This window comes from Penicillium samsonianum (assembly GCF_028829775.1).
Source record: "Penicillium samsonianum strain IBT 33392 chromosome Unknown utg000004l_segment0_segment0, whole genome shotgun sequence".
In the NCBI taxonomy this organism is placed as follows: domain Eukaryota; kingdom Fungi; phylum Ascomycota; class Eurotiomycetes; order Eurotiales; family Aspergillaceae; genus Penicillium; species Penicillium samsonianum.
The window spans coordinates 637,883-663,751 of record NW_026643262.1 but is presented as its reverse complement, the minus strand read 5'-3'; the positions used below and the strand labels follow the sequence as shown (position 1 = coordinate 663,751).

Here is a 25,869-nt window from a genome sequence, read left to right as displayed (position 1 = left end):
CCTTGATTTGTCACTCTAAGGTTGTAATGCTATGTAGTGAGACCTCTTCAAGTTGAGCAAAATATACAACTGCTGTAGAGGCAGATTGTAGATGAATGGCTTTGATATCTTCAGTTCCATGCCAATCTTGCAACAATTCGCCTCCCCCCGCCGGCATCAATCTCCGTCCAGGGCTCATGGATGGCAAATACATAACTCCCTCCACCCCCATTCTTTGGTGCAGACACCCCTGCCACTTGCCCCATGTGTCGTACCGATCATTTACGCCAATATCTTTTTCGTTTAGGACAAGTTTGGATAGCATAGTGGAACTACCCCGATATCCATATCGGAACGTAGTGTTGGTCGCGAGCATTTTCGTCAGATTCCATGGACCATGGAATCTCCTGATTCCAGTACCGTGCCTGAGATTCATCTGTCCGGGACCAAGTGGATTAATATGACTATCTACAATATAGTACAATAGTCAATGTACAATTCAAGTCCCTACATGTACCTATGTAGGTATCATTTGAAGATGAGGGCTCCCTGACGTCAGGTGCCACTCTGCCTCAGGCACTAACGCTAAGACTGTACATTCCCCAAGGAGATCGCTAGCTCATCTCCACACGATGTCTCGATTTCTTCCTATTTTGTCATTCTGATAAATCCACAGCGAATGAAAACAGTCTGAAGATCGATTAAACCTTCATCTGCAAACTGTTTGTCTCCACTGTGGCTGCAAGCCTCCATGTCTTTTGAGACGATGTACCAGACCGTTTCGAGTTCAAGCTCACTTTCCGCAAAAAACGTTCCACTTTTGATGATAATCAAATCAGACTCACTCAGACTCGGGTAACTCTGTTTTCGTATTCCATTTCCATGACCGGCGAATATCGGTATTATGTGAGTGCCGGCCGAAGCATAACCCAAATTGCTCGGGTCGCCCCGATGCCTCGGGGTATGACGGCATGGCTCAATTTGACCTGAGCCTCAGCTACGCTAAGGCACAGCCTTTTTTTTTCTTGTGCTGCAGGCGCATTTACTGCTTTGAGCCACTCGGATTACCTCGTTTTATATGCATGTCGAGCTGACTATCGGTTTAGTTTGAATCTATCGATGTATCCAGGCCTATCGCTATTAAAACCACACTCTGAACCGCGGCTTTCCAACAGCGTGTTTACCACTCCTGCACCGGGTCTCCACCAGAAATGTCCACATTTTCCTTCACAAGGACACCCTATCCCGTAGCGACGCAGAATGCGAGATGGGCCTCGCCCGTCAAAAGCCCCATGAGAATTCAATTATGATTCGTCCTGTAAACGTCAGGCAAGGATCTGCAGGGGACCGGACTTGTAGTTGTGCCGATCTCAAAAACGCCTTCGGTTCTCAATGGTCATTTACATTCCCCAGTGACCTCATCGGAGCACTGTTACCAATACATGGTGGGAACAACTGATAATATCGCTCCCGAAGTTCACCAGTCTCTGTGCCCATGTGGATATTAGCTAGTTCATAACGTTCTCTGATGATGATTAGACCCCACACCGTGCTCTACGAAGTACCCAATAGGTCAACGGTAATCACTTCCTACAAATGCTGGGGTTTATGATGCTTCCTATGATGTCGTCTAGGAGAAAATATCCCCCCCCCCTCTTTGCCCCCCCTTTCGTCCAATTATGTCACCGTAATCCGCTCGGTGTAATCGGTAGAGATCTCGTGTTTACCATGGGCGAAAGAGAAATTAGGCACCTTATTGACCTATCAGAGGCTGCGAAGTTGAGTACGTTTGCCATCTTCGAACATCCACCGATGTGATTTCATACTCTCCTGTGGAGCCACGCATGTCTTATATATAAACCTTGCTCGCAAATTGGATCCAATTGTTCTTCGTATATGCCCTAACTCCTGAATCTGCCCCATAGCACTTTCCCCTACCATTTTATATCCTTGGCCCGAACATACATACCGTTGAACTTCCACCGATTTTAGCCCACATTATCTTGCCTCTCTGCCACCCTACCATTATTATCCAACACAACCCGCAAAACTGGTTAGATCTTGATATATTCCAACATCACAGGTGAGCAATCTTGAATTGACTGGGACACCGGTACCATCTGGATTCCCCACGGCACCCACAACCCAACCTCCACCTTACGGTGATCGTCCTGTCCATCAGCCTCATCCCCGTGTCGTCGCCATATTATAGCATACAGACCACCACCCATCCTGATGCTATTGATCAGCACTGCTGGCGCTGTTTGATGCCTAGTCCTGAAACTTAACTAACCGCTTCAACCCTAGACATTTTCCACCATGACTCACTCCGCTCAAATGCAACAAGCAACCGAAAACATGCACACCATGTTCCCAGACTCCGGTGGTGTGGAAAACATGGCCAATGAGACTCTTGTCGATTCTTACCGGTCGCTGGATCCCTCTCGTGCCTCGCTGGAGGACTACAACCGCTCCATGCTGCAGTACACCCAGCGCCAAATGTCTTCCTTCGTTGACACGGACGACTCTCGCCGTGATAGCCAGAGCAGCGGCAAGAGTGGTCATAGCCTCGTCTCTAGCGGCGGCAGTATGCCCCGACAGGCCAATAATGGATCTTTCACGCCCATCAGCAAGTGAGCGGCATTGCTGAGGCTAAGTCTGCTGGATATTAGGGCTTTTCTCTGTGTCAAGGTATGCATTTGCTTTCACTTTCATCTTGGTGGCTTCAAATTACAAAAAAAAGCTAACGGAAGTCCTTTACAGTGATCCTATTCCACCAAAACCGTGATCTAGCATCACAACGATGGCTAGAATTCGCGAGCTGTTGATGGCCCTATGGGACCATCAACGCCCGCGTATACTTTCCGTCAATGCCTACCAAGATGCAGAATTTTCTGCGGAGTTTTATGAGATTCGCGCGCGGGAGAGCGTGCCTGCTTTCAAGCGATATATTGAATGTTTTTCTTGAGTTTGATTTCTATATGGCCTCGACTTGTCGGGGTCAACGAAATGGTCCTTCCCATTCCCCAACCCTTTTTTACCCACCTTTTACCTTTTGCATGGCATTTTCAGGATATCGATTGATCCTCAGCGTCCGGGATGTCTTGAATCCCCACCGGACTTTTCCTTCCCATTCTTCTCATCTGTGATCGTTCTGGAGTTACTCATTGGACCGCAGAGCAGTCTACAAAACGATATTTCATGACCATTTCGTTCTTTTCTCGAACACTGTCCATTTTCCCGGGGTCTGCGAAGTGATCAACTCATCCCTTTTGCTTGATATTCCTTCTGCGAAGGAATATTGGCCTGTACATTATCTGGATTTGTATTTCTTACCAGCGACTTTTCTCTTTTCGTTTTTTGTTCTTGTCTTTTTGATTTTATGTGATGAACCAACTCTCTCTCCGAGTCGAGGACACCGGACTGTCCCTCGGGAAAACTATACCCTGCTACGATACCACCTAGCCATGTTGGGCATTGATGACCTGTACAATTATGCGCAATCGAACCGGAGCAATCCTGTCTTTCTTCAATTTGTCGGTGTTTATTTCCTTTCTTCTTTTTTTTATTTTGGCTCGATAGATACTGTAATGTCGTAGCCCCGCGTAGTACGTATGGTTTTATCGGTATCTATCGAAGCTTGGCTCTTTACTACCATATGTTGTGCATTTCATTTATTCTTCATTATTGAGTTGGTGGCTGAAACAAGTCGGGCTTATACTCTGAGACAAACTGACGTCAGTACCGCAACGCCATTGTGGCTTGAAATAAGAAGACATACTAGCCAGATGACCTGTTGGCTTTATCTAGTATCTGCTTTGGGGTCTTTAATCTTTTTTCGGGGCTTGTTCGGTGTGCCTTTTTTAGCTTTTTGTTGAAATATATATATTCAATGTCAGTACTTTTAGCGGTGGAGACCAGGCAAATAGATATGTGAATATTACATTGTGTATTAAAACTGTACGAAGCAAGGCAACTTCAGATATAAAGAAATACTCAGAGGCTTGGAGTTGGCGTCGGCTTGGAAATTGTCATGAAAGTGGTGCTTGGAGTATACTTAGAGGTCGTCCGCGAGCCTCGACTGCACGGAGCTAGAAAACCTGGCTTAGCTAGGTCTATCTATGTCCATTAAAAGCACGAAGTAGTCGTAGATAGGCTGGGTCCATCAGTTTTTCTGGCGGTTCGGGGCCGGGCCGCTTTGATCGACCATAACGACGTTTCAGATATTTGTTTGGAGTGCGAGGATGAGACCAAAAAGTGCGTGCACACAATGCGCTTCTCTCACTCAAATAGGAATATATGTTGGCGATCAGCGAAGCGAACGAAACTCATTTTGTTAGAGTACATAGGGTTATGTCTACATGTGATGATAGATTCGGTAAGCGCAGCTTGATGATCGCATTCAAGCTTATTTTTTCAATTACGGGCTCATTAGAATTTGATCTTCATGTTTGACATGAATTAAGACATATAGCTAGCCTCGTAAAGTGTGCTTTTTGTTCTGAAGAACATCCTTTACATATATGTGCAATTTACTATTTTGTTGGCATCGTTTATAGATCAAGCTCTCTGGTTAATTGCTTCCCAAGTCGCTGGCTTTTATCTCAAAGAACGCTTCAGCCTTAATAGCAGGGTATTGTCGCGTTGTAGTGAAGGGCGGCGTGTTTAACGCATCCCTTGCATGCCTCCGAAGGAGGATCCAATACACTCGCAGGGAGCTTGTCCTCCAAACGAGTTGCGTCATTGAACATGAAATGGTTTGAAGCGGCTATGAAATTATTGCTGTGACTAGACTACATCGTTGTATGTTCTAATGGACTCTGCTTATATCGCAGCCAAAATATATACATATCCCATTGGGACAGAAATAAATAAACAACAGAAAATACTAAGAACAAAGCCCACATACCAGAGGATGAGCACCCAGTAAAACCAACAGGAACAATCACCGAGCGTGCGCATTCCACATGGTTTAACTCAGCAGCGAATCAAGGCCATACTTCGCCTTCTAAACAGAGGGATGAAACCCCTGGAATCCCGGGATTCGACCATGAGCCAACCAAAAGCGCCCAAGGGAGGAAAGTAGAAGGAAATGCGATCGGCCTGCTGAGGCTGGCAGGACCGCCCAAAAAACCGAGCACTGCGTACGTTGAAGGTCAACGTCTTGTTCTTGTTTCTTCCTATCCGACACACACCCATACGACAACCTCGCGCGACAACCAGCCATCCATTTCGGTCTCAATTCTGGAGACCAATACACACTCTTTTAATTCACTGTCTCTAACGTTGACGTTTATTTTGGATATCCAAACCCTCAAAGCCATCCGCGGCGTGGCCAGTCGTCCTACAATACTATACATCAACTCACTCAACACTCTTCATACCTACACAACACACGAACATCACAAGATCAGCAACAATGCACCTCACAACTCTTTTCATGGGCCTTGTATCCCTCCTGTCCATCACCGCTGCCATCCCAATGGCAAGCGAGAAGCCAACTACTACATCCTCCGTGTCCAAGTCTCTCATCTCGCCCTCGAGCTCTGCCTCGGTTTCGCCTACCCCATCGCCCAACCCCTACGAGGCGTACACATGCCCAAAGGGTAAGTACAAGTCCTGCTGCATGTCTGTGCAGCAGACAGGCAAGGACATCATCAACCCGCTCGGCGAGTTGGTGCCAGTCGTCGGCGGGATAGAGGTTAGCTCGGCTTTATCTTTCCGGTGTATGTTTCTATATTTCTCCCTGTCCTTTCTTCAAGATCTCATGATAATCCTGAAAGGTTGATTATTGTGCACTAATCTAATATACCTTCTTAGGCAAAAACATGGCCGAAAGGGAGGCTCCTGATACCTGCACTGGAAAAGGTTATACCCCCATGTGCTGCGATAGCAAGAATGAGGTATGTATTCTCGTTTTCCCTTGCTTCTTTTTTGTTCTATGTTTCCGAGGAAGAAGAATGTATCTAACTGTTCTTTCTTCTAGGGTTCCGCTTTCAACACTTGCAAGTCTTTCGAGGAGGCTAAGAAGACGTACTATTCGAACCAGATGAAAGATATACCGGAGACACAGGCTGATATGATCATGGATATTCTCACTTAATGTCAACAACTTGGCCGGTCTGGAACTCTGTGGTATGGATGAGTGCGGGATGTACTTTTGGGGTTGTATACTTGCAGTTGAGGAGGAGAGAATGGTGGCGTCTTTTGGTTTCTTTTTCCTTTATACTCGATATTATATAGACACTATACCTGTGATGTTTGGTTCATGGAGGTTACGGTGTGTAATTGTGTAATTGCATACGACACTTCTATAGGCTGTTATTTTTCTATGTTTTATTTATCGCGGCGGGCTCTGCTATACATATTTGTAGATTGCGTCCTTTGTTAGTCCCCCAATAAGAGGCCTATCGCGGTTTACTAGGTTGTGGAAATCTTGGATGTTTGAAATTATTTTGGACACAAGCATCAATGTACACCGTGGATACTATCTACAGTAAAGTATCTACTCGAGATGCAACAACAATTACATGTACTCTGTCATATTGTTTTTTAAATGAACATGAATATCCCGCTGCGGCGGGGCCGTAATCATACAAATTGCAGCATTGGAAGGCTGCCTTTCCACCGACTCATCGATTGCGTTTCAAACATAACTCTTACATCGTTTCATGTGCACATGTTTATTGCCAGCCGCGCCCACCCTGGGGGGGAGGAGGAGGAGGTCCCCATGGCCCACCTTGCTGACCCCCAGAATAAGGAGGAGGGAAGTGATACTGACCCGGGGGCATGCCGTACCCCTGTCGCTGTCCCTGGTTTTGTCCCTGGTTCTGTCCATGCGGCATAGGAGGAGGATGGTGATGGTATGGAGGAGGGAATGCTGATGACGAGGACCCGGATCCGGGTTGGGGGAAGGGCATTGTCGGCATATGCGGAGGAGGCGGAGGCCAAGAACCGTAGTTGGGTGCAGGTACTTGAGGATAGCCGGTGTTGATACCCATGGGAGGATGAGGATATTGTCCACTGGAGGGATGAGTAGGGGGGAAGGAGCTGATGGGTGCGGAGGCGTGTTGAGGCTGGTGAGGGGGCGGGAAGTGTGAAGTGGGCGGTTCGCGAGGTGTGTATGAGCTTTCGCGGCTTCGTGAGCGCTGTTGAGAACGGCTTCTTGGTCGTGCGTCATTGCGACGACGGAACCCATGTCTGTATGATCGTGATCCATTTGGAGATTGTGACTCGGACTGGCTCGTGGAGCTGTCGCTGTAGCGTCGGCGCTTGTTATTAGTTCGTGATTCACTGCGGCTACGGCTGCGACTTCGGCCGCGCGAGTCCTCGGTGTCTGTATCTGCGGGTTGACAGAATTCAAGGGACCATCCGTGGTAGTGTTCGCCATCGAGGATGTCACCTGTGTTCTCCCCCGGATCACTGTCTGGCCGAGCTGATCGATGTCGGTATGTCTATCATCGCCAGGGATTTCCGGGTCGAAGAGCTTGTTCACATCACTGAGAAAGTCTTTGAGGGATTCCACCGCCTTTGCGTCGGCAGGACCTGCTAGTAGTTGTATCGGTTTGATGGCCTCAGGCCGGATGGGAATAGCCGAGTCGGGAATAATGTGAGGATAAATGTTGCCCGCACGAACTTCGTGCCAACGCGTCGATGGATCTCCATGTGTAAATGGCATGATAAAAGGCACATTCTTGTTCTTGGCCGGGTTCAGCTCGTTGGCCGCATCGTTTGAAGGCAGTGGCACCCCCATAGTCACAACTTCCCGAAGCTTGTTGACCAACTCGGGATGGAAGTATTCGTGCTCAGACCAGAGATCTAGTAGATCATCTAGCCGTCGATGGTGGCGTGGGTTCTTTTGGCGATCACAGGTCGCTGCGTAGCCGACCAAGTTCACGAGATGCAGCTGCAGGGACCCGCTCACTGTGGAGAAGGTTGCAGGGGTGCCTAGATGGTACTTGCAATGATGCAACAGATCATTAAGCAAGTAGAGTATGTGGAGGCGTTGGCGCTTTGGCGAAAGTTTGGATCCAGTGGGCTGTGGTGGTGGGAAGGACGCAGCGAGAGCTTCCAGGTAATTGACCAGACCCCCAACCCTATTAGATGAAAACGCAACAAAACGAAGCAACCAGGCTTTACAGGTCTGTGTGGGGAAAGAGCTATTTAGTAAGCCAGGACGCGAGAGTAAACAGAGGTGACAAAGGCTCAGACCTGAATGTTGGCTGGAGAGCAATGCGACAGCGCGCGCTCGAGGGAGGTGTGAAACGCGCTTATCTCATCGTGAGGAACCGAAGTAGGATCCGGACGTAAGAGACAAGCTGCAAATGCAGCCTTGAGGATAACAACACCATGATTCGCCATTATTGTGGTCAGCGATCTCACGATCTTTTGAAGGGAAGAGTGAGAGGTCCAACATTCGCTGCCTCTATATTTCATGTTCGAAGCTTATCGAAGCTTTATCGCACGTGACCCTTTATATGCCCCCGGGGTCCGTCCACGGGCTATCGCCTAGTTGATATGTCCCGGCGGTAAAACCTGACAGAATTAAATATAAATATCAACTGAATTGTGCTCTTTTATGACCCAGCCTAGCTTAAATCACCTTAGTTCGTACTCGACCCTGAGTCTTGGTCTTTCTTTAGCCTTGCCGTCAGAGGAGCCCTGAAGCCCCCCGAGGGAGCCCTGCCCAGGTGGAGTTAACACACTATTAGTCAGCCAGAATCACGTGACACAATGAACAAGTACATTGAGTGCCCCAGATAGCAAGCACCTGGGCATTACCAGAAGATCATCTTGCTCTTACACGCTTTTACCCTAACAGTTGGTACTAGTAGCATATCAATAATCAATTATCAGTTTATGTATCAGATTTACTTCCAACCTTGGAAGGCTAGAACTGAACTCCTCGGAACTGAGTTCCCGGTCTATCCCCATTATTCCCGCAGTTAACGCGGTGAAGTCTTAAGGACGCTAAAAACATCCCCCACACATTCGACTTGAAACCCCGCGATGGCGTAAGGGCTCTTGCCGACAAATCCGCTATGAGCCATGAAGTGATTTTATTTGATAGGAAAGATGCCGATCAGCCATAGTTGCCTAAACCATCTGATCACGGATGAGGATTCCCATTGAGGATCAGGCCATACCATATGCCCCGCAATGTCCGGATCACTTGCGCGGTTGCATGGCCTGACTGCTCATCTGTTATTCTCTTTATATAACCCTGTTCTGTCTATAGTTTATTCTCTCTTCTACCCTCTGCTCTATCCTGCTTTACAGTCAGTTCTACTCTCAGTTCAAAATCAAATCAAAATCAAATCAAACTCAAAATCAACCCCATAATCAAACCTACCCTCAAAACAAACTTTGGAATCTACACTATGGCTTCCATTCTCGCCTCCCAAATCGCCCGTCCCTCCATCCGTCACTTCTCAGCCCACCGTCCTCGTCCTGACTCTCGCGCTGCCCGCGCTGTCGCCATGGGTTGCATTGTAACCGGCGTGGTACTCCCATTTGTCCCACCTGCTCTCGAAAGCTCGCGACAACGGAGCTTGGGCATATCTACTAGCGCCAAGTAAGTCTTGAAATTCTACCACGTTTTTACTTTTGCGGTCAATGCGAGCTGGTGTGGAGAAACTAACCTGATATACAGGAACCCCCCACTTTGCTTCCATGCGCGCTAGTCGCCACACTTTTGAACGACTCGCAATTTTGACGGGCACTGTCGGTGCAGGCGCTGATACAGGACCTGATTTCCAAGATTGCAACGTGATGCATTATGATCTAAGGAGTTTGGAATTCGGCGTTTTGGTTCTCTTTTGACTAGCACTCTGGGATGGTGCTATCATTACACATTATTACTATTGAACGTGGAGACAAGGAGGGAGTGGAGATGGTTAGACCTCTCTCTATCATCGCTGCGAATGGCAGCGATCATTAGATAGCTAGCTTTGCGCGAATGGATCCGGTACTGAGTCGACTCGCAGCTCGAGTACGAGCAACGAACCAAATGTAGTACAAAGTAGATCGAGTCCGAGGAACTCCCCACTGATCCACTATTTTTCAGTTTGCGTACGAAGTATTCAGTATCAAAATAGTATACAATGCGGCCAACGGATCAACTAAACCGGTTCCCGCTCGGAGGCCGGTACGGCTGTGCCGTTTCGTATTTCCCCTTCTCCACCACACGGTCGGTCTCGGTCAAGGGTTCGTGCCGGGTCGGCGCCGGATCGTGGGAAGCTTCGGCACTTGGCGAGGCGGCATCGTCGGAGGCGTTCTGGAATCGTGCCATGCTCGCTCGCTTCGAGCTAGCGTCGTTGCCCGGGGTTGGTGTCGGCGCCAATTGCGCCTGGCGCTTGTGCTCATTCTCCATTTGCTTCATTTGGGCCTTGCGCTTGATTTCGGCTTCGAATCGGGCTTGTCGGTCGGCGTTGATCGATTGCTTCGCGAAATAGTATGCTCCGCCGCCAGCTATAGGGGAGTGGTTAGTCGCTTCTTCACACATGAATTGCTGGATTTGTTCACTGGTACTTGGCCAGCGATCCGTCAATAGGTCACATACCAAGGCAAAGGGTGCCCCAGCCCATCCTGTTCAAATGAGAGCCACGTCAGTACATATGTTCAAGTTTGTTTATATTTTGTCTTTCCGATAGAGACATCTTCTCTCACCAGGTAGATCGAATCTAGAAGAGAACATAATTAGCAACATTAAAGAGGCATTTGACAGAGGAAATTACCGTATTCATGGCGAACAATCTGGTAGTTGTGATGTGTGTGAAGCAACAGAAAAGAATGCTCTACGTCAGTCCCGAGGTCGGGCGGCTACGCATGGACCAATTATTGCAATTGGTGCCTCAGGCCAATGATTATCAACCATCTCATCGCCTTTGGAACCTGGGAATTAAGGACGGCCTTTGCCTTGATCTTTTCTCTCCATCATATATATATCGTTGCTCTAGGCGGCATCCTACTCCACCGAATATTTCATTCTCCTTTCACCAACGCTTTCTCGCTGCTTCACAATAAACCGCAGATCTCTTTTCGCCGCCTGTTCATCCGGCGCAGCATCTCGGTTCCATGCTGGCGTGAGATACCTTTTACGGGGGGCGTCGCTCCGCCTCACCAGTGACTCACTCACTGAGATACTATTTGATCAGACCTTCCACGCTGTTTTGTTTGTCTTGCTGAACAAACTCCAAACATGCCTCCCAAACGCAAAGCGGCCGACAGTAAGTCTCTGGTACATATCTCCAAACGACCGGTGACTGATTATATCCAGCTGGTCGGTCTAGCAGTGACTCGAAGCGGGCTACGCCAGTCCCCGATATCGACATTTCCAGCGGCGATGAATACTCGGACCAGGAAGAGTTGCCGGAGGAAACCAACCTGAAAGGTACAGTGTGGCAGTCTGCTCACCTAAAGTGAACCGGAGACTAAAATTGGACCATAAAGCGGTCGTCAAGAAGTTCTCTCTCGAGGCATTCAGCAAGAAGAACCAAGTGGAGAAGACGGACCCCAGATTTGGATACAAAGATCTTTCTTCGCTCCCACTGAAGCGCGACCACTACAACCGGCCGTTATGGATCGAGCCTTTGAAAGGAACAATCACCCTCGAGAGTTTCTCTCCACTGGCACCCCAAGCGCAAGATTTCCTGACCACCATTGCGGAACCGCTTTCCCGTCCGACCCATCTCCACGAATATCGTTTGACCGGACACAGTTTATATGCGGCGGTTTCGGTCGGTCTCAAACCGCAGGATATTGTTGAGTTCTTGGACCGTTTGTCAAAAACACCGCTGCCCGAAAGCATTCGGACGTTCATCATCGAGTTCACAAAGTCCTACGGAAAAATCAAGATGGTGTTGAGGCATAATCGATACTATGTGGAAACGACAGATCCTGAAATGCTTCAGCGGTTGCTGAAAGACGAAGTGATTGGCCCGCAGAGAATTGAAAATACCGAAGGAATTATCGAACGTGCTGCTCCGAAAATGGGTGGTCTCGTCATTCCTGGAACAAAAGATGCAGCTGGTGTACGAGAGACCACTCAACAGGAGGCTGCCGCTGCCATAGCTAGAGATACAACTGAAGAAGGAGGGGCCGTGAACTATGGCATCGACGACATTGGCGAGGATGAGACCGAAGAAGCAATTACGTACAGTTTCGAAATCCCCGCTGCTGGTGTCGAAGTGGTCAAGGCCCGCTGCCAATCGATCGGATGTCCTGCTCTGGAAGAATACGATTTCCAAGGTGACACAGTCAATCCAAATCTGGATATGGATTTGAAACCAGCGGCGCGGATTCGGTCCTACCAGGAGAAGAGCTTGAGTAAAATGTTCGGTAACGGACGAGCCAAGAGTGGTATCATTGTGCTTCCTTGTGGTGCCGGTAAAACCCTTGTGGGTATCACTGCCGCGGCGACCATCAAGAAAGGCACTATCGTCCTTTGCACCAGTTCCATGTCCGTGGTTCAGTGGCGAAACGAGTTCTTGCGGTGGACAACCATTGACCCGGGTGATATCGCCATTTTCACGTCAGACCACAAAGAAAAGTTCAAGCGATCAACTGGTATTATTGTGTCCACATACTCAATGGTGTCACAGACCCGCGCCCGGTCTTATGATGCCCAGAAGATGATGGACTGGCTTCAATCGAGAGAATGGGGTATGATGATTCTTGACGAGGTGCATGTCGTGCCGGCATCGATGTTCCGAAAGGTCACATCTGCAATCGCCGCACAGAGCAAGCTTGGTCTCACTGCAACATTGCTGCGTGAAGACGACAAGATCAAAGATTTGAACTTCTTGATCGGACCGAAGCTCTATGAAGCAAACTGGATGGAACTGGCTGCACAGGGCCACATTGCCAAGGTCCAATGTGCCGAGGTGTGGTGCCCAATGACGACCGAGTTCTACTCTGAGTATCTGCGGGAAAGCTCCAGGAAACAAGCTCTGCTATACATCATGAACCCTCGCAAGTTCCAAGCGTGTCAGTTCCTGATCGATTTCCACGAGAAGCGCGGCGATAAGATCATCGTGTTCTCTGACAATGTCTACGCTCTCGAGCGATATGCGCTCAAGCTGAACAAAGCTTATATTTACGGCGGAACTCCGCAAAATGAGCGCATGCGTATCCTGGAGAATTTCCAACACAATGAGCAGGTCAACACTATCTTCCTGTCGAAGATTGGTGATACCTCACTCGATCTACCCGAGGCGACTTGTCTGATCCAGATCTCGTCTCACTACGGTTCGCGTCGTCAGGAGGCTCAGCGCCTGGGACGAATCCTGCGAGCCAAGCGCCGAAACGACGAGGGCTTCAATGCTTTCTTCTACTCGCTCGTGTCCAAGGACACCAATGAGATGGTCTACTCGGCCAAACGCCAGGCATTCCTAATCGATCAGGGTTATGCTTTCAAGGTCATCACCCATCTCCAAGGCATAGACAGTTACGAAGGACTCTCGTACGCGACGCCAGCGGAACGCCGCGAGCTTCTGCAAGAAGTCATGCTGCAGAATGAGTCATCCGCCGACGTCGAACAGGTCAATGATGATCTGTTCTCGATGCGCTCCGGCAAGCGAGTGACATCCAAGAAAGGCGGTGCTAAACGCAGTGCTGCCACTCTTAGTGGTCTGGCTGGTGGTGATGATATGGCCTATATCGAGTACAACAAGAGCAGAAACAAGCAGCTCAAGGATAAGGCTGGACACCACCCGCTGTTCAAGAAAATGGAACGAGACCGACAACGCCGCAAGAAGGAGAGGGAGACCGAGGACTAAAAGCTGAAATGCGTTGCTGTTTTTGCTTTCCCTTTTTGGGCGCGCGTAGTCTTTGGCCTTTCCCTTGCACCCCAGAATGATAGATACCCCAGAGTAATCGCCATATATGTTAAAAACAAATAGTAAGTTAAAAAAAAAGACCATTTGTACTACAGAGGAATCTAGACCCACAACCTTCGTAATCATCAAATAAGTTGTACCTCTATATAGGTCTACACTTTTTACAAAACAAAACTTTATAATCGCCTAAACATCCCATTGTTTACTCTATGATAGATTTTAGTCTAGGGGCCCTAGATAGCCGCGCTTTACAGCAGCGAAAATGCTCCATGAAGATATATATACACTAAATGAAAACCCGCTTACATATATGTCCGCGAACCACTGTAGAGCGAAAGTAAGTTAATCTGATTTAAGATTTGCATCAGAAGGAATACAGACGTTTTGAAGCGGCCCAGAACCTGAAACGTGATTTGTCAAACTTGCTTGACTGTGCATCTAATGGATGAGTTCCCCCAGAGGGCTGGGAAAGTAGCAAAAGCAGAAAATAGGACAATGTTCAAGGGGATGTTGCAGGCCGTTCTGGAAAACAAAGATGCAGATGACGATGAACCAATTAGGAACGAAGGAGACCTGCGAGATATCTGGCCTTTTGACTTGCCAGAGGAAGACTAGTGTTGACTTGAGAAAAGTTAGAGATTTCGTGATCATGAAGAACTTATTTATCAGGTTCAAGTCAGCGCATCGCTAGCTACCATCCTCTAAGATGACTTCTCCAAGGTCAGCGCCTGGCATCTTCATCAAATTCCGCCGTTCCCCGAAGTTGAGGAAGTTTGCCGGATCGTCAGGATCGCCACGTCAGTCTCCAAGGCCATAGTCGACCTTTTCCGTGTTAGTATTGAAGGCAGACACGCGAACTTCGGCCGGAGGTATGTTGGCGAGATAATCCTCGGTAAGACCCCGGTTGAGCCAGATAATTTGGAGGCCAAGCTTGCGGACAGCCAGTATAGCGTATTGGAAGGTCGCATCTTGAGCCTCATACATGGGGGAAGCGGAGGGCGGATGAAAAAGAACCATTAAGTAACTGTAAATCATTACTTACAAATATCAATCAATCAACTTGAAAGCACCCCTTCATCTTAAAACTCCACATCATGCACCTCCACATGTGCATCTTCCAAAATAGCTCCAGCGGAAGGCTCCTCAGGCTGAGACCAGTAGGACGGCACCGGGGATCCGTTTCATCGCTTCGGACATTTGAGCTACGGCGGCGAGCGGTGGATGTGGAAGTTCGGCCCGGGAGTAATAGTACGCCTGGGCGAGGGAGGTTCCGGGTCGAGAGATGGTGGTGGGTGTTAGATGGTAGTGGGTGTTGGGGATTACTTTGCGTAGCGGTTTTTGGGTCCTGGGAGGACAGGGTTCTGGGGTGGTTGGCATGTCGGGTGAGGTCTGCGGTGGTTGTCACCCCCGGAGGTTTCCACCTAAGTGTGGAGATGGAGTGTCGAGGCTGGTGGAGCGCTTGGGATCGAGAAGGCCGCCGATATCGAAGACGGAGACTCTGCGGGCGGGATGTGTTGCTATGGTTATCACATCGCTGGATCTTTTGCATGGCGATTTCGTTGTTTCGATGTATTCGCGTGGATCGACGTTGACATCTAAGCTTCCCGTGGAGATATCATGGAGATATCATCCGTCCCTGTCGAATTATGGTTACTGTTGAAGGGCGAGTTTGAGACCAGCTTGCCTGTTCGGGTGGTGAAGGTATGCGGAGATAGAGGGGTGACAATGGCCGGACGGGATAATAGCTCGTTATTGGAACAGAGATTGGGATCGAGACGCATGCCCATTTCACCGGCGAGAGCTGAGTCACTTCCCCACTGATGATGGGTAACGGCGTTGTGCTGGTTGAATGTGTATTCTACGCTTTCGCTGACGGACGCGGATCCCACTGCCTTTTGGAACTTGGGCTTCTTCACGCCTTTATCGCGTACAAATGAGTTGATGATCAGAGCGTTTGAGACAACTGTGACGATGAGAATTTCCAGCGACGCAAGAAGCGATCGATACTGCTGAGAGCCGCTGTGGAAGATAACCATTGGAACCCGGTAGCAGGTGAATCCGATCGGGATGAGTGACAGTGCGAAAAGGGCCACGAGTGAGGCCTTCCGTTGCACGGACATGTGCGTCAGGATGATCGGAATCGGAAAGGCGACGAGAAGTATGTCTGTGACGACGTCGCATGTGCCCATGGTGATCAAGTTCGCGTAGCCTGACCGGCATTGTGCACCCGGGTCAGGAACGACTTGCCAGTAATGGTCGAAGGGCTGGCATTCAGCCAGAGTGGCAATGACCACTGCGATTAATGTCGAAGCAAGGAAGAAGTAGAGAAACTGCAAAAGCCTCTCCAGGCAGCGTCTCCAGATCATTCCAGTAACTCGTTTGAGGAATAGCGCCACAGTGAGATTGACGGTCCAGATGCTACCCATAATCAGCGACTGATTCGATCCAAGGAAGCAGAAAATCAGGGAAGCATTACAAAATTGCATAGAAGATCCGAGAAACAAGAACAAGTTTACTGCCGATCTCTCTTTGCCGAATATCCTTTGCCGTCAAGCCAGCCGTTTTCACATTGTTCGTGCCGTATATCAGAACGACATGGACGAAGGCCATGCGAATCATCAGCGGAATCACACTTGCCATCATCACCTTGTCCTCGGGGAAGAAACGTCCGATCCGGATATAGCGACCACATACTCGAGTCAAAATAATAGTCAGGGAAAAGAGTGTTGCCCACCAGCTCACCAAGAGCGTCGGACTAGTCTCCTCTTTTATCTTGAGATCTGGGGGGTTAATTGGATAGATCCCACGGGTATCCAACTGTTGCAACATGTTGATGTATTTGCGAACTCAAGGCCCGCTGAGCCCCTTCCAAAGAGTGGTCAGCGGTTCACCAAGTTGTAGAATATTTAGTTCAGAAGATATACCTGAGGCCCAGGAGCAGATTGTGATCAAGGATAGGTGTATGTACCTCTCACATCGTCCGTTTTTCCTGGTATTGTAGCTCTACCTCTTGCCCTCATCACTGTGAACAAGCGCAGATAAGATGCACGCGCTTATGAGCCGGGTCCAAAATGTGGGGGAGAAAAACACAGGGAAGTGGAGGCGTTTTAAGCGACCATCTCTTTTGTACCCTAGAGAAAGAAAAGGAGAAAGGAGAGCGGAGAGTGGAGATGATCAAGATGATCAGTGAGGTAATGTATGCAATAAAAACAAATAATATACGCCTGCACAGTATTACTTATTGGTCCAGGTCAAAGTCTTGGGTTCCTTTGGAGAGGAAGCGTAAAAGGAGCATTTTTCATTCATAGACTGGTTGAAAGGCAAAAAAGGAGGGAAAAGAGGGGAGGATATAGGGAAATAACAGAGGGTGAGAAAGGTTCAAGTTAGGTTGAGTTGAACCTTGAGAAAGTCCCTCACACCTCCAGATCCCAAATTCGCCGCTGCTTCGGAGACAAGTCAGCGGAGGACCCGATATTAAAAGCGTTTACTCCGTACCAGGTAGACCCCGCCAAAACCCAAACCCCGGGCGTAGGTCGGTCCGACCCAAAACCCAACCCAGGTCAACCCATGGGTTGGACCCCCAACCCAGAATCCACAAGCGAGTGGCCCACCTAAGAACACTTCCAATTTTGATTTACATATAAAACAACCACAACACCATTAAATTAAAATCCTCAATAACTATTTGTTTAGGAATTGCGTTCTCCTATGCCCTATTAGAAAGCAGTCAGTGCACCGAGGTGGGTGCGCGTGACGTTGTCGGTGTTGAAGCTAGCGGAGCCGGTTCTGCAGAAGCGCTATTTGGAGCTTCAACGGCCAGGTTCGAACTAGATATGAAGTCTCTGGCCTCCTAAATCGACATACACTTAGTCCGGAGTATCCGTCTAGTAGACCTATTGCGCTTTTGCTTCCGGACCTCATTGGCAGCACATAAATCACGATTTTCCTTAGGGAGTATCGCAGCGCTATGGATCACAAGCTGGTAGCCCTTGATAAGCTGGTCAATAGCAACCTTTATAGGCATGGGAGGGCTTAAAGATCGATGTTTGATTAGTGCCTTGACAGAAGATGCTTGCCGACGTAGTTTTCTTGAATTAAGTGGTGTTATAAGGCTCCATGCGCTTGATTAACCTCCCACCTGATACGAAGATCTCAATCACGCTTGACTGTTGGACATCTCCATTTCAACAAACATTTTTGGCAACCACTGGCTATTTTATTGATGATGACTGGAATTATCGAGAGATGGTTCTTGGCTTCGAACCGCTTCATGGAACCCATTCTGGGGTGAATCTGAGTGCTGTTCTTTTTGTTCTACTTCAGCAGTATGGGATTACAGTTCGATTGCTTGCTATAACAACAGATAATGTATCAAACAATCTCACTTTGATGGAAATTATTCAAGATTCCATCCGGTCAAGTCACTTCGGGAATACTCCTGAGATTATTCTGGTTCCATGCATTGCTTGCAATTCAAAGACTGGGGCTCTGAATTGCGCGCGGAACACCGTCAGAGCTTTAAAACCTACGCTGAGCCCTACAGAGAATATCCGTCAACCACGCAAAAATAACCGCAGGCATCATTGACAGCTGTACAAACATCAAAGATCGATATGATTTTTACACCTGATTACTATTACATAGTATCGAGAGTGGTAAGTTTGGTATTCACCTACGTTTACCGTCCATTAATAGTTTTAATAGATACTGGTCCTATTGCCCTTCGGAGGTTCTGGAAAGAGAATAAGCATAAATTACTAGCACTTGCAAGGGTTGCACGCGATGTTCTGTCTATCCCTGCAACTGGTGCTGGTATTGAGCAGCTCTTCAACCCTGCCCAAGACGCCTGTCGCTATCGGCGAGGCTCACTTAGTCCCACAATTATCCAAGAATTTATGATGTTTATGTGTACGTCTAAGTTTGAAGCTGCCCGGCCGGCCGGGGGGGGGGGGGGATCTTGCTTTTATCAAGGAACATCTTTCAAATGAGGAAGAGCAAGCGCTAAATGAAGAGAAAGACGTACAGCTGCCCGAGGATGACCTCGAGTGGATCAGTGATAATGAAGGGGAGGATAATCTGGCCATTCTCCAGGATCAGCCAGTAACTCAGGGACTTTCAGAGCGTGCTACGGGCAAGAGACGGAAAAGTTTTGCGTCTAATTCAGGAGCAGAAGGCCAGGAAGCTGCTTTATTTGATGACGAAGCGGAGCTTTCTTTACATGATACTCAGCAGCGTGTCTCTGGTAGAAATCGGAAGCGTTTTAGACGTGATGATGATCAATTTGTACATTATTAGCCTAATAATTAACAGAAATTCGCATAATCTCCTAATATCAAGACACTAAAATCCTCAATCCCTTATTTATCCGTCTTCCCACTTTGTGCTTCCTATGTAAAGATGAATACAGTCGTGATACCTAGAAAAACAGACCAAAACTTCATAAATAATGCAAGTCACGAGGTTTCCTATGTTTGTTTACTTTGATAACCCAATTGGTTACCCATCTTTACCCAGGACCCAACCCTGGGTTGTTAGATCCGACCCAAAACCCAACCCAACATGGGGTTCAGCGAGGTCCAGTACCAGGGGATCCAGCATTTAGGCGTATCGTTTTAGCTTCGGAGGTAACGGTAAAACTCGTGACGCAAGAAGCCAAGGAGAAAGACAAAGGTAGTGGAAATTGGAGTTGGAGAGATGAAGGCGATACTACCGAGTAAAAGGTAAAACAAAAGTATCTCCCCCATCATAACTAACTAGCTAACATAACTAACTAACTAGTTAATATCATATGATATAATCAATCAAGGCTCCTCCCCAACCACCTCCGCCGGCGTAACAATCCTCGAAGGCGTATCAGATTGATCCTCCTTCCTATGAACCTCCACCATCGAAAAAAGCAACTCTTTCTTGGCAAAAATGTTTTCTCGAAATATCTCGCCAATCAGAGGTCTTACGGCCTCGTGAATTAGTTCATCTTAATCGTAAATTCAAGTGCTACCGTCCGATACCTATTTCGCCCGACCCACATCGATGGACGATATCGCAGGAGCCCGCCGGGTGCTAGATCACATGGAAAACCATGGAAAACCGTGGCACGATGGACCGATACGTCACTGGGTTTATTAGGGCTGTCCGCCAGTACGCACTCAACGCCCAACGGGGTGACGGCCAGCGGATGGTCGAAGTGCTCGAAGCGCTGACCAAGATCAACGCCGGCACCGAACGCCTGAACCAGCGAATGGACGCCATTGAAAAGACAACGAACACCGTACCCACAACTTTGTCCTCCACCGCGGCGAATTCCGCGGCAGCGTGGCGCGACTTGCGAGCTAGAGACTGGCAGCGCGGTTTGGCCATGGCTGCGGCACCTAACGCCCGTAGCAACGGCACGTCGTCTCCGGGGGTGACAGAAATCGAGCTTCGCAAGCACCGCGAAGTCATAGTGAAGGTCGGACCAAATCGTGAACAGGTTCGCAGGCTCTCGCCGAGGGAGCTGGTCGAGCGGGCGGAGCATCAAATGGCGACGACTGCTTGACAGAAGAGATCTGCGGCCTTGGCTAGAGGGGCTACCGTCATTGCAGCTCAAAACCTATTATCAGGTGTGATGTAGCCATGCTGGCAAACAGTGCTGCAGGGGCGGAGTTTCTCCGTAAGCATACGGGATGGTTGAAGGCATTTGGGCCTGGCTCGGTGGTCCAAGAACCGTTGTGGGGAGTAGTGGCGTATCATGTGCCCGTGAAGTCGATGAAACTTACCCCGGAGACCATGAACGAGGTCGCAGCTGAGCTGCTGAGACAGAACAATTGGGGCGACAGCGCCCGAATCCAGTATCTTGGCTTGCTGACGCGACCGGGCATACGCGCCGAGGGCTCGATCCTGATCGAGTTCACCAGCCCCGTCATGGCCAACCGTGCGATCATCACTGGCGTCGTATGGGGAAAACAGATCCACAATGCTTCGCACTTCTGTCGTGAGGGGCGGACAAAACTATGCAGAAAATGCCAAAAACCGGGGCATATCCAGTCACACTGTCCCAACATCTTCAACTGTGGCCACTGTGCCGACGAGCACCCGACCTGGGAGTGTCCGTCGACACGGGGCCAGGCGATACCAGTCAAGTAGGCGAATTGCGGCAGAGGACATCGTCCCACCAGTTGAGAGTGTCCGGTGAAGATGACGGCGTTAGATGAGGCAAAGCAGGCACTGGCCGACTGCCCTGCAGACCACCGCATCCCACTACACTTCCGAAACACCGTAAACAGTGACACCACGTCAGCTCCGATCGGGCCGAGGCCTACCGAAGAGGACGACCTAGATGCAACGATACCTGCACCGGAGGGGCAGCAGGAGGCGGACTCACACGATCCCAAACAGCCGCTCAGAGATCTGAGTCTGAGCACGCCATGTCTAAAAAGCGCCGCGTAGGCGACCCGGAGGACATCATGGACGAGCAGCCAGACGACAGCGACTGGTGAAGGCCACCCGGACCATTACCAAGCGAATCCTCTCCAATGATCTTGACCGATGCACCCACAATGGAGAACCCAGACGATGACATATGGTACGATGTCAGCGAGCGGAGTGATGTCGCATAGTCATAGCAGTGAATTCCGTGAAATTCCCCCCATGAAACTTTCCGCCGGAATCTGTGGAAGGGACACAGCAATGAATGACCCCCTAGGGCAGTGTGATGGAAGAAGAAGGATGGCGTTCGTTTTTGTGCAATTTCCTTTGTTTTTATTGTGTTTTCATTACTATATTCGAGGGCGACCGAGTAGAAACTCGCACTGCGATTTTCACGAACGGTCGTCCAATGGGCTCAGGCCTGACAGCACTCCCGCATAGCAGCATATATCTAGAGCGAGCTACATCGGGCAAATGAATTCATCATCATCATCATCATCATCATCATCATCATCATCATCATCATCATCATCATCATCATCATCATCATCAACATCATCATCATCATCAACCTCCACCATCTCTACTGCCTCCTCACCAAATCCAACCCCATCAACCTCACCACCCGAACAATAGTCTTCCGCCCCTCAACCAACGGAAGGACAACCACTCCAGCCGCCGACCCAAAGAGCCAGAGTATCCCCACAATAACCCACCCGGTGAAAAACCGCTTGCTGAACACATACCCGGACGCATACAGGGGGATGGGCCAGAGAATGAGGAAACAGTGCACCATGGCGATTGTCCATGTGCGGGAGTATAGAGCTGCGCGGTTCAATTTGCGGGTTTCTTCTTCTTTTTCTTCCATTTTCTGTGTTCGGGCGGTTGAAGTTCTCGGGGAGGATGGGCCAGAAATGAGCTCGATGTCGTCGTCGATGTGTGCGGCTGCGGAAGCGACGTCCGTGTCGTCGACTTGGCGGATCGAGGCCATGGATTTGTAGTCGTAGTTTTGGGGTCCGAAGAGATAGGTTAGTGTCGGGACGAAGAGGAGCGGGCTGAAGAGGGCGGCGACGTTGCCGGCTAGCATTGGGTAGCTGTGGTTTGTCATTGTTAGCAAATGCAAATAAATTATGTAGGAAAGGAGAGAAGATGGGGAGGGGTTACTTTTCGCCGGTACTTGTGACAGTTACTACGCCGGATTCCTTGTTCGCGGTAAGAAGCCAAGTGATCAGGGAAACTGCGAGACCAAGAACCGGAGACGCAGCTGCAGCAATCCAGTTCTGTCCCTTCCAAAGCAGTGCCATGGCGCCAGGGAACACGGCAGAGGAGATGATAACCCCCATGAACAAGTAGAGATATCCCATCCCGATACCAGCGTAGGAAAGACCCGTCGCGAAGCCGGCCATGACAACAGCAAACACAACGCAGGACATATGGGAGATCCAGACAAGCTTCTTCCCCTTGGCAGCGCGCTCGACGTAGGCTTGATAGATGTCGTATGTGAAGATCGAAGAAACAGCGATCAGCTGTGCCGAAAATCCGGACGTAACGGCCATGAAAATCATGAGCGTAGTGACCACGGCGCCGCTGTGTCCTAGGAGCTCTATGGCTGCGAATGGTAATACGAGTCCCGTGGTGACGTCGTCTGGGCTGAGGCGCTGGGAGCCCTCCAGGGCCAGGGCGGAGAGTCCCATTGTGCTGGCGCAGAGCCAGGGGATTGCAAACCAGCAGAGACCGCCGATGACATAGCCGGGGAACGCGTGGATGGGGTGGGCGGCGATTGCTAACTGAAAGTAAGCATACCTAGTTTTGAACACTTCATCCTGAACTGTTTGTCTTTTACATACCCTTGTTATAGTAACCATTGTCGAGGAAAACAGCCCTATATCACTACTCAGCCATGAACACAACCTATCTCAGTCATAGAAAAGACGCACCCAAAGTTACCGACAAGATTGATCACCCAGAAAATAGCACCCTCCCGAGACTGCATGGTAAGATAGCTTCCATGCGCATTCCCATCAACCGGATGCCGGTTCGCTGCGGCGACCAACGCATCATACACCTTCCCGGGAGACCCCAAGGTCGAATTGGTAGCGTAAGCGGAAAACGCAAAGAGGAAGACAACGAGGATTATAACCACCGTATGCATGTAATCCGTGATAAATGTAGCCTTGATACCGCCAAAAAGGGTGTACAGCACGACACCAAAGGGGAGCAGGAAACAGGCTGCCGCTGTAGGTACACCCGTCAGGGAGGTGAGAACGGCAGAGCCGCCAGTTAGCAGCATGGCAGTCACTAGGATGTTCGTCATCAGGCCAAATACGATGAAGACGATGTGCACGGTGGTCCCGTAGCGAGCGTGGATAGCCTCCAGGAAGGTATGCGCGTTCGGGGCTCTGCGTTTTAACTCAAGTGCCAGGGTTGTAAAGAGTATGATCTGGACCATTGCGCCTATTCGCCAGAAATATCGTCAGCCACTGATAAACCGGATATCAATCATGTCCCGGGTTCAAGAATTCAAGAATTGACCCACCCGACGCATAGAAGAACGGCCCTGAAACGCCATATTTATACGCCACCGCCGACGACTGAAGCAGCGTCGCCGGCCAGGTCCAGCTACTGACGACTGCAGCAGCGACCAGTCCAGTCTTGACGGATCTTCCAGCCGTCGAGAACATCTCGGATGTTTGGACTTCATGCTGATACCTATGAAGCATTCAATCAATACAACCCACCGGGTTACCCATCACCTTCACCAGCAAGAGATGCATACCTTTTAAGAGCCCAGGTGATAAAGATCATCAGCAAGGCAAAAACCAACCCCAACCCAAGGATAATGCCATATCCAAATCCCTGGGGGAGAGGAGCAACAAACTTGGCCTCATCTGCCATAACGGAAGACTCTCAAGCTCAGAGTAAAGTTAACCAGTCAACAAGCTTAACCAAGGCATTGTAAATGACAGGAAAGGCTAGACTGGCTAGTTAGGTACGCTGAGTGGTGATATAAAAGCAATCAGCTGTTGATAATTGGGGGTTCAAATCCGCAGACAGCAGACAGGTCCCAATGTCCAATAAGGTATTTACAAGGGTTCTTAAAATGAAATAGGTAGAGGTGCGTGGGGATTCTTCCAGCGCTGCATTGTTGTTTCAAGTGCGCTGGGACACGGAGCAAGGTCAAGGGGTTATAGAGTGGTTCGAGAGTGAGATGGCGAAAGAAGTTGAGTTGAAATGTGAGGACCTCCGGGAGAACCATGGTAGTATTAACTAGCTATCGGCAGCAATACATTTAATGCCAGTAATTGACTCTGACTAACTACCGGTAGGGATATCGCTAGTTATACGAGAGGTAATAACCTTACGTTGCTTTCCTTAGCCAATTCGGTAGCCGGTTTCGTCCCAATTGTAAATCTTATGCGGTAGCAATTGATGCTGGTTAACCACTGTAGAAAGGTGATTAAACTAGAGAAGTAAAGCACCGTAATCTTCACTCTCTACCCTCGATTTTTCCTTTGGTTTTTAGTTGATATAATTGAGCGTGGGGGGTAGTCTTGTAAGGAAGCAGTACGCCTAGTTGTGGCTAATAACTGGATCTTCACCAGCCTTTTTTAAGATAGCATTTGCAGCACCTTCAACCATCTCTGGGGTAGATGATGTATGCACACTATCTAGGGTTTGAACCCAGCTAGTGAGTGCCTTTTCTTGAGGAAAGCATGTTTAAACGACCAAATGAGGGGGGTTTGGGCATTAACCCTGTAGAAGAAATTAGTCCTCTGCACAGCCCATGGGCGGACAAGGTGTTCCACCCACCCGCCCGCCAACCAAGAGCCCATGGGCTCTCAAACAGTGCAACCTGTGAGTTTGGTGGCAGAATCCGACAGTGTTATCCTACAGAATACATACCGTGATGACGTAACCCACAAGCGAGCCGCCACCACAAGCAAGCCGCCACCACAAACCACAAGCGAGCCGCCACCGCCCAGCCACCCACCCAATTTTCCAACACCTCTCTTTAACCAGCAACCATGCCACCAATTCGCTCTCAATCGCGTCAAAAATTGACTGAGCAGGAGGGCAGGGTCTAACGTGCTATACAAGCCTTCAAAAACGGCGAGATTCCCAATGTTATAGAAGCAGCAGCGTAGATTTAACATACTGCGTTCAACGCTGCGTGGCTGGCTCGCAGGCCAAACCTTTCGCTCTACCACCCGCGTCAACAGCCGTAAATTGACTCAATTAGAGGAGGAATCACTGAAGCAGTGGATATTGAGTATGGATAGATGTGGAATGCCCCTAAGGCATGGTATGGTGTGAGAAATGGCCAATATTCTGCTTGCCAAACGTGGTGATCATGTGCCTCAGTCAGTTGGCCAAAACTGGGTGCATAACTATATCTGACGCACTGACGACCTCACCACGCGTTTCTTAAGACGATATGACTATCAGAGTGCTCTATGCGAGGATTCTAAAGTTATTCAAGAGTGGTTTGACCTTGTTTGGGAGATTATACGCTAGTATGGAATCCATGATGATGATATCTGGAATTTTGATGAAACTGGCTTCGCGATGGGCCTCACCAGCACTTTAAGAGTTGTTGTGACACAAGCCTAGTCTTCGAGAAAAGAGTGCATTCGCAGCGAATATCGAG

At 49.1% G+C, this 25,869-nt stretch overlaps 12 protein-coding genes across 12 annotated transcripts; 6 read left to right on the top strand and 6 right to left on the bottom strand.

The window, feature by feature from the left end:
• Positions 1-2,298: 2,298 nt before the first annotated feature.
• Positions 2,299-2,616, top strand: N7471_007159 (uncharacterized protein; the record flags this gene model as incomplete). The annotated part of the gene is made up of 1 exon (XM_057279878.1): positions 2,299-2,616. One exon carries the CDS (start codon positions 2,299-2,301, stop codon positions 2,614-2,616), a length of 318 nt encoding a protein of 105 aa, XP_057134138.1.
• A 2,782-nt stretch (positions 2,617-5,398) lies between these two features.
• On the top strand, positions 5,399-6,082 carry N7471_007158 (uncharacterized protein; the record flags this gene model as incomplete). Its single annotated transcript, XM_057279877.1, has 3 exons — positions 5,399-5,705; positions 5,800-5,882; positions 5,966-6,082. The coding sequence occupies 3 exons, from the start codon at positions 5,399-5,401 to the stop codon at positions 6,080-6,082; spliced, it is 507 nt and encodes a 168-aa protein (XP_057134137.1).
• Positions 6,083-6,625: 543 nt separating this feature from the next.
• N7471_007157 (RNA polymerase II-binding domain-containing protein) lies at positions 6,626-8,340 on the bottom strand (the record flags this gene model as incomplete). The annotated part of the gene is made up of 2 exons (XM_057279876.1): positions 6,626-8,122; positions 8,191-8,340. 2 exons carry the CDS (start codon positions 8,338-8,340, stop codon positions 6,626-6,628), a joined length of 1,647 nt encoding a protein of 548 aa, XP_057134136.1.
• Positions 8,341-9,359: 1,019 nt separating this feature from the next.
• N7471_007156 (uncharacterized protein) lies at positions 9,360-9,662 on the top strand (the record flags this gene model as incomplete). Its single annotated transcript, XM_057279875.1, has 2 exons — positions 9,360-9,553; positions 9,632-9,662. The coding sequence occupies 2 exons, from the start codon at positions 9,360-9,362 to the stop codon at positions 9,660-9,662; spliced, it is 225 nt and encodes a 74-aa protein (XP_057134135.1).
• A 434-nt stretch (positions 9,663-10,096) lies between these two features.
• Positions 10,097-10,724, bottom strand: N7471_007155 (uncharacterized protein; the record flags this gene model as incomplete). Its single annotated transcript, XM_057279874.1, has 4 exons — positions 10,097-10,449; positions 10,541-10,566; positions 10,648-10,661; positions 10,716-10,724. 4 exons carry the CDS (start codon positions 10,722-10,724, stop codon positions 10,097-10,099), a joined length of 402 nt encoding a protein of 133 aa, XP_057134134.1.
• Positions 10,725-11,179: 455 nt separating this feature from the next.
• On the top strand, positions 11,180-13,757 carry N7471_007154 (TFIIH/NER complex ATPase/helicase subunit SSL2; the record flags this gene model as incomplete). The annotated part of the gene is made up of 3 exons (XM_057279873.1): positions 11,180-11,207; positions 11,258-11,371; positions 11,431-13,757. 3 exons carry the CDS (start codon positions 11,180-11,182, stop codon positions 13,755-13,757), a joined length of 2,469 nt encoding a protein of 822 aa, XP_057134133.1.
• Positions 13,758-14,615: 858 nt separating this feature from the next.
• On the bottom strand, positions 14,616-15,366 carry N7471_007153 (isochorismatase family protein; the record flags this gene model as incomplete). The annotated part of the gene is made up of 2 exons (XM_057279872.1): positions 14,616-14,841; positions 14,888-15,366. The coding sequence occupies 2 exons, from the start codon at positions 15,364-15,366 to the stop codon at positions 14,616-14,618; spliced, it is 705 nt and encodes a 234-aa protein (XP_057134132.1).
• Positions 15,367-15,412: 46 nt separating this feature from the next.
• N7471_007152 (uncharacterized protein) lies at positions 15,413-16,646 on the bottom strand (the record flags this gene model as incomplete). Its single annotated transcript, XM_057279871.1, has 2 exons — positions 15,413-16,235; positions 16,294-16,646. 2 exons carry the CDS (start codon positions 16,644-16,646, stop codon positions 15,413-15,415), a joined length of 1,176 nt encoding a protein of 391 aa, XP_057134131.1.
• A 3,250-nt stretch (positions 16,647-19,896) lies between these two features.
• N7471_007151 (uncharacterized protein) lies at positions 19,897-20,352 on the top strand (the record flags this gene model as incomplete). Its single annotated transcript, XM_057279870.1, has 1 exon — positions 19,897-20,352. The coding sequence occupies one exon, from the start codon at positions 19,897-19,899 to the stop codon at positions 20,350-20,352; it is 456 nt and encodes a 151-aa protein (XP_057134130.1).
• A 77-nt stretch (positions 20,353-20,429) lies between these two features.
• Positions 20,430-20,939, top strand: N7471_007150 (zinc knuckle domain protein; the record flags this gene model as incomplete). The annotated part of the gene is made up of 1 exon (XM_057279869.1): positions 20,430-20,939. The coding sequence occupies one exon, from the start codon at positions 20,430-20,432 to the stop codon at positions 20,937-20,939; it is 510 nt and encodes a 169-aa protein (XP_057134129.1).
• A 256-nt stretch (positions 20,940-21,195) lies between these two features.
• On the bottom strand, positions 21,196-21,375 carry N7471_007149 (uncharacterized protein; the record flags this gene model as incomplete). The annotated part of the gene is made up of 1 exon (XM_057279868.1): positions 21,196-21,375. The coding sequence occupies one exon, from the start codon at positions 21,373-21,375 to the stop codon at positions 21,196-21,198; it is 180 nt and encodes a 59-aa protein (XP_057134128.1).
• A 307-nt stretch (positions 21,376-21,682) lies between these two features.
• N7471_007148 (sodium:solute symporter family protein) lies at positions 21,683-24,116 on the bottom strand (the record flags this gene model as incomplete). Its single annotated transcript, XM_057279867.1, has 7 exons — positions 21,683-21,838; positions 21,889-22,315; positions 22,386-23,004; positions 23,069-23,103; positions 23,159-23,675; positions 23,758-23,930; positions 23,998-24,116. The coding sequence occupies 7 exons, from the start codon at positions 24,114-24,116 to the stop codon at positions 21,683-21,685; spliced, it is 2,046 nt and encodes a 681-aa protein (XP_057134127.1).
• Positions 24,117-25,869: the final 1,753 nt, after the last annotated feature.